The 10,513-nt window shown below is 37.8% G+C and overlaps 1 protein-coding gene across 1 annotated transcript in view; it reads left to right on the top strand.

Annotated features, from left to right (window-relative positions):
* LOC106514444 (kelch-like protein 10) overlaps nt 1-9,853 on the top strand; it is a 52,046-nt gene extending 42,193 nt beyond the window's left edge. The window contains exons 4-8 of the mRNA XM_014003712.1: nt 3,443-3,639; nt 5,009-5,492; nt 7,345-7,965; nt 8,337-8,486; nt 9,456-9,853. Of these exons, the coding sequence (XP_013859166.1) occupies nt 3,494-3,639; nt 5,009-5,492; nt 7,345-7,965; nt 8,337-8,486; nt 9,456-9,812 (1,758 nt within the window). The 5' untranslated portion in view covers nt 3,443-3,493 and the 3' untranslated portion in view covers nt 9,813-9,853. The remainder of the gene's footprint in view (nt 1-3,442; nt 3,640-5,008; nt 5,493-7,344; nt 7,966-8,336; nt 8,487-9,455) is intronic.
* Nucleotides 9,854-10,513: the final 660 nt, after the last annotated feature.

Genomic DNA, 10,513 nt, shown 5'->3' with positions numbered 1-10,513 from the left:
CTCCACAAGTGGTCCTTGGTTCTTAATTCTTTTCACTCCTCTGTCAGAAATCTTGTGAGGAGCACCTGGTTGTGGTCAGTTTATGGTGAATTAACGTTCTTTCAACTTCTGAATTATGGCCCCAACAGTGCTCACTTGAACATTCAGAAGTTTAGAAATTATTCTGTAACCGATGCCATCATTATAATTTGCAACAATAAGGTTGTGAAGGTCTTGAGAGAGCTCTTTACTTTTACCCATCATCAGATGGTTCTTGTGTGATACCTGGCCATCATTTGGGACTGAACCAGCTGATATTAATTTGCACTGACAAGGGGCAGACTTGCTTTCTAATTACTGAGAGAGTTCAGCTGGTGTCTTGGCTTTCCATGCCTTTTTACACCTCCCTTTCTTCATGTGTTCAATACTTTTCCCCTGTGCCATTCCACATTATTACAAATAACTTCATTTCTGGACATTTATGGTTTGATTTCTTTGTATGTATGGATCACTTGGGTTGTTACGGACATCTGGTGAAAATTTCATGTCATTAGCACCTCTAGTAATATACAGTATGTACTGAGAAAAATGGTGACCTGTTCAATACTTATTTTACCCGCTGTACAGTATATCATGAATAAATTAAGAGCTGACTAAGTGTGCTTGTTTTTCCTCATTCACATTTGTTGTGAAGTTGGTCTTAAATTTCATTTCAAGTGGCATTAAAAAAAGCATTGTGAAAATGTAGGTAAACACCTGAGTTTGCATATAAGAGGCTGCTGGAAAATATTTCTTTGCATTCCAAGTGTAATTTATTTTGACCCACTCATTAAATTTGTCTGAAAGTTGGTGATATACTTGGTTTATATGAGTAGTGTTGAACAAAAGTGAAAAAGCATTGTGAAAATGCAGATATACACTTTAATTTGCATATAAGCAGCTGCTGCAGTGTATTCGCTTCTGGAGACAGCGTGTTACCATAAGCGCTGTAATAAACGGGCACCAGGAAAGCCAAGAAGGTGCCAGCTGAGGCCAAAGATCTGGTGAAATTCCAGATACATAAGCTAATTTTTGAAAACACAAGAGTCGGAAATCAAAATAATATCATAAACCTGACGATATCACTGTTATTTCTTGAACAGGTTAGCAGATGTTAGCCTGTGCAGCATATAAACAGAGTGTAGCTCAGCTGAATCATGTTACAATTTAACACTAACGTTGAAGTATTGCAGCTGATTTGTGAGATTAATACACCTGAATTTCCCTGCGTGGGACAATAAAGGCTGTTTCTATTTCTGTTCTATTCTATTCTATTCTAATATTTGGACCAACAGAGAGTGAAATAATAGTACAAATGTATTTGTAGGGTTGAGACTTTTTATTATTCCTTTATTTTTCTTCGGCTGGCTCATAGGCTGACTTAAGGTGTGGTTTATGTCATTTCTGTACATCAAAAGGAAGAACCCATCCAGACTTACTTATTTTTTCTTTTTGATTTTTTCTACCTGGATTACTGAGATGCATCAGGTCATTTCTGTAGAACTACATATTTTCTGGGTGAATACCCGATGTTATTGATTTCAAATTCATTTAAAATTTGCTGGAAGCTGCTGTGGAGACTGTGAGATATTCACCTGTTTGGTCACGGTTACTGGACATCCATGCTGTCACAATTAAAGTCTATGCTTGCCATTTCACTTTTTTAATTAACGTTCAACAATGACTGTTTTTATAGATGCACAAAATACATTTCAGACATAAATCCCAGACAGCTGTGAAAAAGGTTCTGGTGTCGGTGGCGGCTGGTGGATTTTTCTCCAGTGGGGGCTACAACTTCAAAATAGACGTATCTCAAAAAGCAAACAAACTTGTACTAAGTTGTGTCATGCCAGTGTATTTATTAAATAAATCAAAATAATAAAACAGTCATGTACTTTTTATTATTTCTACATAAATTTTGCTCTTCTGTAACTGAGAAGCAAATTTCTTCATGACTCCAGTTAAAGTCAGGGATGTTTTAACCAGGTTCTTATAGAGCATGGTCAGTGCAGTGAGATGTGATGTTAAATACCCAAAATGGAGGAATAGAGAGAAACCAGTGAAATAATGTTTAAGAACAATCTGAGAGAAAAACAACATTCATTGGAAAACCTGAATATATTTCTGCTCACATCATGTTCTGAAATAAACATTTTCGTTCTCTAGTTTTCAGTGTTATAGGTGTTTTTTAAGTGATGTGGTTAATTAATCATAAATGCTGAGTAGAATGCTGCTTCCCATGTTTTTTTTAAAGCAATCAAACTATTTACGCAGGCTGCTTTGTACAATTTAAACCAAATATCCCAAAATTCAACCGGGTTGGGAATAGTGTGCTGTGACTTTTGGTGTTTGTGGCTTTTATACATAAAGTTTCTCATAAAAAGCCATTGAGACCTCTTCAATTCCTGCAAAAACATTGTTTATTTGTTTGTTTGTTTTCAAATCTGAAGCTCCATTTTTGTTTTTCTTTGCTACTTTAGGTTTTAGCAACCATCGTGGTAACTATTTATTTTGTTGTTGAATGTGCATCCAAAACATTCTAACACCTGTTTATTTTTGAAAGGTTGTTAGGGTTTTGTGGTGTTTAAATCATGATGCACAAAATAAACTAGTGTTTTTTGTCCAAATTGAAGACACTCAACCTTGTGCCCTCAACAGGTAAGACATTAATTGCTTATAACTTTTCCTCAGAACCTTAAGTAACTTGAGTGATCTGATCTATTCCTTTAAAAATGTTCTCAATCAGACAAATGTCCATGTATTTACATATATATAAGAAAGTAAGAAATGAGGATCTGTAACTTGTTCTCTTAAATTTACAGTTCTAGTTCTCAGCTATGTGTGTTTAGATATTACCATTATCCACCTGTGATGAATCAGTTTAGGCCAGTAATAACACAAACAACATGTTAAATACCCAAACTGGAGGCATAGAGAGAAACCAGTGAAATAATATTTAAGAACGATCTGACAGTAAATGATGAAAATCACCCAGTGGTTTTGATCAAAGATTGTTACGTTTATTTCAGCTCTGACTGTTTAATATCTTGGTGTTTTAGGGTCTATACCCCTAAAAGTCTTGGCCTTGACTTAATCTCTGTACACTCTAGTCTTGACTTGGTCTCGGGTCAGGTGGTCTAGGCTGCAACACTAGCTAAGTGAGCAGATGGAAGAAGAGTTGAAGTTAGCCTAAAACCAAAAATCTTTCTCTCAGATTAATATCTGCCATGCTAAAGTAGCCCTCCAAAACGAATCTTCATAATATAACAGCACTTGTTCAATATGATGTTAAAATTGTCACATTTAAATGATGCAAAATTAAAATTTCGAATAAAAATCCAAACTGGAGCTTTGATTTTGTTGGTTGTTTTTATCCTAAGAACACGACGCCATCTGAGTGTTCTCATGTTTTTTTTACACTCAGTTGACCTGACCGTGGAGACAAACCTGAGGAAAACCGTCCAATAAGTTCAAGATGAGCAGACAAGACGAGCCTTCAGTTAACCCGGTGCTCGAAGAACTCCGCTTGGAGGACAGCCTCACCGACGCCGTGCTCAAAGTGGATGACGTGGAGTTTCCAGTCCACAAGGTTGTCCTGTGTATGCACACAGAATACTTTCGGTGAGTTGATCTTAAGGATGAAACTGATCAAATGATCCACAGAAATTTAAGGACACAGAGTCAAGTTCCAGAGATGATCTCTGTCAGATAAGAAAGGTGGTCCTCAGGTCTTACCATGGTGATAAGGTTAGAGGTCTCTAACTGGCTGAAATTTATGACTTTAGGCCTGTAGTTTGTTTGGTGGAGAGAGAAAAGTTTTCATGTGAGAGTGGAACACATAGTTGCAAAATGAATCCATGGTCGATGATGTCAAAATCTTGATATACATGCTCTTACAAAAGATTTAAGTCTAAGAACCAATAGTCTGAACATTTAAAGTAAATGGCAACGCTGCGTAATCAAGCATTTTTTGATGAAGACAGCATTATACAGTGACAAAAAGAGAAATGATAAAACTATTACCAGAGCTGTAAAGCAACTAAGTACAAATACTTTGTTACTGTACTTAAGTATGCATTTTGGTCATCTGTACTTTACTTGAGTAATTATTTTTCAGCGTACTTTTTACTTTTACTCTTTACATTTTTTTACACAATTATCTGTACTTTCTACTCACTACATTTTTAAAAAAGGTAAGAAGTAGAAAGTCGTTACTCCTATTTTATTCCAAGTTATTACTTAAATAAAAAATACTATCCTGATAAATTATGTCTCCTGGATAAAGTGAATTTAATTGTGGTTAGATGTGAAGTGTAAATATATACTATTCTGACACCCTATTAGCTTGTTCACAACCCATCACAGCTGCACGCCGTTAAAAATATTTTTTGGAGAAGTCACCTCCCAACAAATGTCATTATGGAAAATCTAACTGCTCACTTTTACTCAGTACTTTTACTTTTAATACTTTACATTTTGTGTCAGAAATTTACTTTTGATGTTTAAATACAAAAAATATTAAATACTTTAAGACTTTTACTCAAGTAATATTTTTAGAGAAGACTTTAACTTTTACCAAAGTATTTTTATGATAAGATACTTGTACTTTTACTCAAGTAATATTTTTAGAGAAGACTTTAACTTTTACCAAAGTATTTTTATGATAAGATACTTGTACTTTTACTCAAGTATCACTTTGAGGTACTTTATACAACACTGACTAATTGCACATTTAAAATATTACCTTTGAGGACGGATAAAATGTTAATGAGGGTCAGATTTGGTTCACGGGCCTTGACTTTGATACATAATAGGGATTTTTGAAAATCCACAAATAATTATTAACTTTAACAACTAAATTTTAGCATCTTCTGCAAACTTCAAGTCATTAAGTCAGTCACACTGATTTCTCTAGTTACAGGTTTAAGTTAAGCGCTTAAAATGGTGTCATGTCATTTTCAAATTCCCAATTTGCTCGTGTCTTTTTCAGAGCTTTCTTCACACGGTGGTCCAAACCAGAGCAAACGGTTTTCCCCATATCAGGGTTGTCTCCAGACACCATGCGGCGGATCCTGGATTTCATGTACACCGGCTCCATGTCCATCACGGAGACCAACGCACACGAAACCATGATAGCAGCTGATCGGTTTAACATGATGGGAGTGATGCAGGCCTGCTACGAGTTCTTCATAGGGCTGCTGAACCCAAACAACTGCGTTGGCATCTGGAAGTTCACCAATGTCGTTTGTCACCCCGAGCTGCGCTGCAAGGCCTTTTGCTGCATCCTGGAGCAATTCAAGGAGGTGGTTAACTGCGACGAATTCTCGCTACTCACTGAGGAGGAACTGGCTAACATCATCGAGAGAGATGATCTCAATGTCCAAAAAGAGAGCGTCATTTTTGAGGCTGTTCTTAAATGGATTGCTGACAAACCTGAAGACCGAGAGAGGCACTTCTCTGCTCTCTTCACCAAGGTATCATCTCTGCTTTGACATCATTTACTGACATGCACACTGTCCGGTAGAAGTTTTTACCCTGACTGTAAAGCTGCATTTGTCAAGTCAAAATGTCTGAAGTTCTGTTTCACTGTTTGGATTCATCTTTACTCTCCTGTGCCGTAAAGAGATAAATGAAGCAACTGGATCTAATCGATTAAATACAGCTGCACTCGTATTAAAGAATATTACAGCTTTCCCCACTTAAAAGTAGATAAAAAAAACTTTTTCAGAAGGTATCTCGATATGGTCAAATAATCCAAGAATTTAGCACAGTAACAAACAGAACACAGTACTTCAGCTAGAAACAAGTTTAAGGACAGGTGTCTGGACCAGCTAAGAACTAGTGTTAATGCACTTATGCATTCAAATGTATAAATGTGACCCATCATTTCCAACCAAGAAAGCTATAGTATTTTAATTAAAACATTTGCAACAAGTGCATTTTGTAGTCTTAAATAATTTTTTGAAACCCTTATTTGAAAAATAGCTTCAAAAAATAAGACTTTGATCAGAAAAGCCTTACAATTTGATAATTTTCCTTGTGAGTTGTTTTCTTTCCAGCTGGTAAATCGTAATATCTAAACACTGTGTGAGGCCTCTCATTAGAAAAACCTAAAAATCGGACTCAAACCAAATAGTTAAAACAGGTGTATCAACATGTACTGTAGCTCAAAAAGAAGGAATCAAAAAATGTACTTGGGTCATTTGGTCTGATCCTCAGTTTGCTGTGATGGGTAAAAAAATTGTTCAAGTTTTTTATTGTTTTTATTTAATTGTGGCAAAAAAATCAGTGAGCTTATCTCCACAAACTCAACTCATAAAATAAGTTGGGATGTTGTGCAAAATATAAATACAAACATAATGCAAGGATTTGAAAATCTCACAAACCCCTTTTTCCCTTTAAATAAACGAAGTAAAACACATCCAATGTTTAAACTAAGAAACTGTACAATATTTAAAAGAAAAAATCAGATGAATTTGAATGGTTTAAACCTCTGAGGAGTAAAGATGGGCAGAGGTACACCAGTCTGAATCGGCAGTCTGCATCTAAAAACTTGAAAAAATTAAGAATGCTCCTCATTAGAACATTATGTTCAGTTTTTTACTTTACATTTTACACAATAATCCAACATTTTAGAATCAGGGTTGTATGAAGATATTTTCAGTGATCATGTTGTCTTTTAATGATCGTGTCTTTGGACAATTTTTGTTTCCATCTAGAAAGATGGTCTAAATAAATAAAACAACCAAATCATCACTTCAATGTCAAATTTAAGGATGTGGTAGCATGAGGTGGCACCTGGAAATTATGATCACAACTTGAATAGCAGCCTCCTGTGGTGCTGACTAGCAGTTCCATCTCTTGCAAGACACTCATGGTTCTTAAAAAAAACTATGATAGAAAAAGACTAAATAACAATCGACAGGATACAAAACGATTTCCGAAAACCTAAGCAGCGCTGCAGTGGCTGTATCTTTTGAATCCTCTTTGTTGCTCAGTAAAAGCTCAGTGGAGTGACAGAGAGGAGCTTGGCCAGAGCTGTTTGCTGGGAGCAATACTTATCTCCTTATAATGTCACAAGGGGATGCAATCCTGATTGTTTTCCTCAGAGACAAACTTTCTGACAAATAGATCTTGACCCACACAAGTATCTCTATAATGGGGACTTGCAAGTAATTCATAGAGCATTTATTTCAATTAGGATTTGGACTAAAACATAACCACTTTTTGCCTTTTTTATAGACTTTGGTCTATACCCATAAGTAATTTAATTGTGTTTAAATGTGTGTAAAAGGCTAAAATATGGCATATGTTCCCTCTGTTTAGATCCGACTGACTCGGATGGATGTGGAGTACATCAGGACCACAGTGATCTCCAACAACCTTGTCCTGAGAAGTAAAAAGTGCAAATCCATCGTCAACACCATCATTGCTAAAAACATTCATCGACCTGTCTCATTGAGGAGACGCATAGCCTACACCTCTGTTCCCATGGACCGCCCCCGCATGCCTAGTGCCATCCTCCTGGCCATCGGAGGCTGGAGCGGTAACAATCCAACCAACGCCATCGAAGCGTACGACATCCGCGCTGACAACTGGATCAACGTGACAGACGATTTCGAGCAACCCCGCGCCTATCATGGAACCGCTTTCCTCAATGGCTATGTCTACTGCGTCGGCGGCTTCGACAGGCTGGAGCACTTCAACAACGTCCGCAGATTTGACCCCGTCACACGCACCTGGCTGGAGGTGTCACCCATGTACTTTCGCCGCTGCTATGTGAGCGTCACTGTGCTGAACGGGCGGATCTACGCAATGGGAGGCTTCGACGGACAAACACGACTCAACACTGCGGAATGCTATTCCCCCGAGACCAACCAGTGGAGCCTCATTGAACCGATGAATGAGCAAAGGAGTGATGCAAGCTGCACGACCTTTCAGGACAGGGTGGGTGGTTGTGCATTAAGTAGAGTTTTTGTGTAAATTTTATAAATCTTACCTGCTGTAGAATGCTCTCTGAATGAATCCAACCAGACTGGTAGTCACTGACTCGTTATTCTGGTCGGAATTAAACTCCAAGTCCTCAAAGTCCAATATGCTGCATGTTTTAGAGGTTTATCTGCTCCAACACACCTGATTTTAATGAATGGGTGATTCTGCAGAACTTAAAGAGAGAATTTAGTCCTTGAATCAGATGTGTTTGAGCAGAGAAACAAGCAAAACAGCGAGCCTCGAGGAACAGGTTTGTCAGTGCTCTAAACTGTGACCATTTAAGGAACTATTTACACTTACTTTAATGACTATCTGTTTGTCTTTAGATTTACATCTGTGGTGGATTCAATGGTCTGATGTGCCTGCAAACAGCTGAGTTTTACACACCAGAGAGCAACCAATGGACAGCGATTGCCCCCATGAACGTTACGCGCAGTGGATTAGGAGTTATTGCATGTGAAGGCCACATTTATGCAGTAAGTCCAGAAAAAGCTGCCGACTCACAGGTTGCATGTTTAAATTATATTTACTCTATGATCAGACTTGCAGAAGGGCTCCTCTGAGTATCAGACCTACTGTACGTTCTGACCACAGTTAACTTTTTCTCCTTAAGAGCTACTTTCTCAAAATGAAATTATCCGAGAGCTACTTTTTGCAACATTTAATTTAAAATATAAAACCATTGGAATAAGCTTGTTTTGCACAAAAAAAACTCTGTCTTCAATTCACATGAAACTATTACAAAGAACACTGAACTTACATAATTGTGCTTTTTGTGATTATCCATTCATATTGTATTGTATTTTACACTAATAACTTAGGGTTTAACTGCAATTGCTATTTGTGCACAAATAACATTGGGTAATGGGTCTCTGATTTTTTTTCCGCATTTTTTTCCCAGCGGGAAGAAACCCACTGTAGTGACATATACTGCAGCAGGAGGGGTTTCCCAGAAGTTTGGCACACTTAGTCTCAAGGGTCTATGAAAAGTGTGTGTAAAAACGAATGCCAAACAGCCACGTAACTGTGTGTTGTCTGCCGATCTACCATGCTGAGCCCTAAACTGTTTGACAACCAAGGGGAAGGGACATCTATAGATTGTTCGGAGTTAAATGAAAGTTTGTTTGGCCAGTGACAAATTAAATTTTGCTTCTCCTAATTTTTCACAAGCACTGAAGAGCTACTTTAAATGAGCACAGGAGCTACAGGTAGCTCACAAGCTACTGGATGGAGAGTCAGCAGTTCCACAAAACACTAAGAAAACAAATTATTTGTCAGTTCGTACATTCAGGAGAGGGTTTATTTGAGAAAAAAACATTTTATCCAGCTGTACTTTAAGTCATTACTGGTTTCTTTTCAACAGGTACCATTTTACAGGAAGTTGAGAAACTGTCTCAATATATTCAAACACATGAGTGATCAGACTTTCATTTTTTCCGTTTTAGATTGGTGGTTTTGATGGCCACTTCCGTCAGGACACTGCTGAGGCCTACAATCCTCGGACTAACGTCTGGATGAATGTGGCCTCCATGAACACCCCCCGCAGCAACTTCGGCATTGAGGTGGTTGAAGGCTGCATCTTTGTTGTGGGGGGCTTCAACGGTGTCTCCACCACCTTCAATGTGGAGTTCTATGATGCTGCAACCAACACATGGACAAACGCTCAGGACATGGAGATCTTCCGGAGCGCCGTTAGCTGCTGCACGATATCCAGACTCCCCAACTTGATGGAATACTCTGCAGCTCATCAGCCCCAGGTGGAAGAACTGGAAGAGTACATGGAGTCAGACAGTTCCCACTGAAAACTCATGAGCCACCACCTAACACATGGTTGACTTAAACAAAAAAATAAAGCATCAAATTATTGTTGAACAGAGCGTTTCCACTTCCACAATTTTGTGTTTGATGGTCTTTTGCTTTCTCGTGTTGCTTTGAGCTATTTATACAAATGCAGTTTATCTTTGACAAACAGTCTGAGAAAACAAACACTTTAAATACAGTATAGCTAATTAATTGTTGAAGGTGGGCTGTTATGCAAAAACAACTTTTTTGAGCTTTATATCATGACATAAAGGCAGGTCCTCATCAAAAACATACCCAAAGTGTTGCTTTGATTCAGTCATGCATGTTTGAGAAATCCTTGAATCTCCTCTGGTAGCCACATGAAGCTGCCTGAACGCTTCCTGGTTCAAAGCTCCACCTATTTGCACAAAGCTCCTCCCTGGAGCTCAGTTTGCAGCCAAACTCCCGCCCCACAGATGCATATATATGGTGCATGTATGGGACATGTAAACGTTAGCATACTGTAACATGAGAAAAGGTGAAAACTAAGCTGTCCTGGAACTCCACATGATTGTGCACAGTTAAAGACCGTGTAAAGTGTTATTAATCACCTTTCTAAATCTGGCTGATTAAAAACATTGTTTACTTTATAAAATTAAGCCTCAAAAATAATGAAAAAAACATCATTTGGCTCTGTTATGAAACGGAATATATATATATA

The sequence above is a fragment of the Austrofundulus limnaeus genome, unplaced genomic scaffold, assembly GCF_001266775.1.
Source record: "Austrofundulus limnaeus strain Quisiro unplaced genomic scaffold, Austrofundulus_limnaeus-1.0 Scaffold20, whole genome shotgun sequence".
NCBI classification, from domain to species: Eukaryota; Metazoa; Chordata; class Actinopteri; order Cyprinodontiformes; family Rivulidae; genus Austrofundulus; species Austrofundulus limnaeus.
Note: the sequence above shows the minus strand (reverse complement) of the source record. Positions and strands in the feature narration are given on the sequence as shown.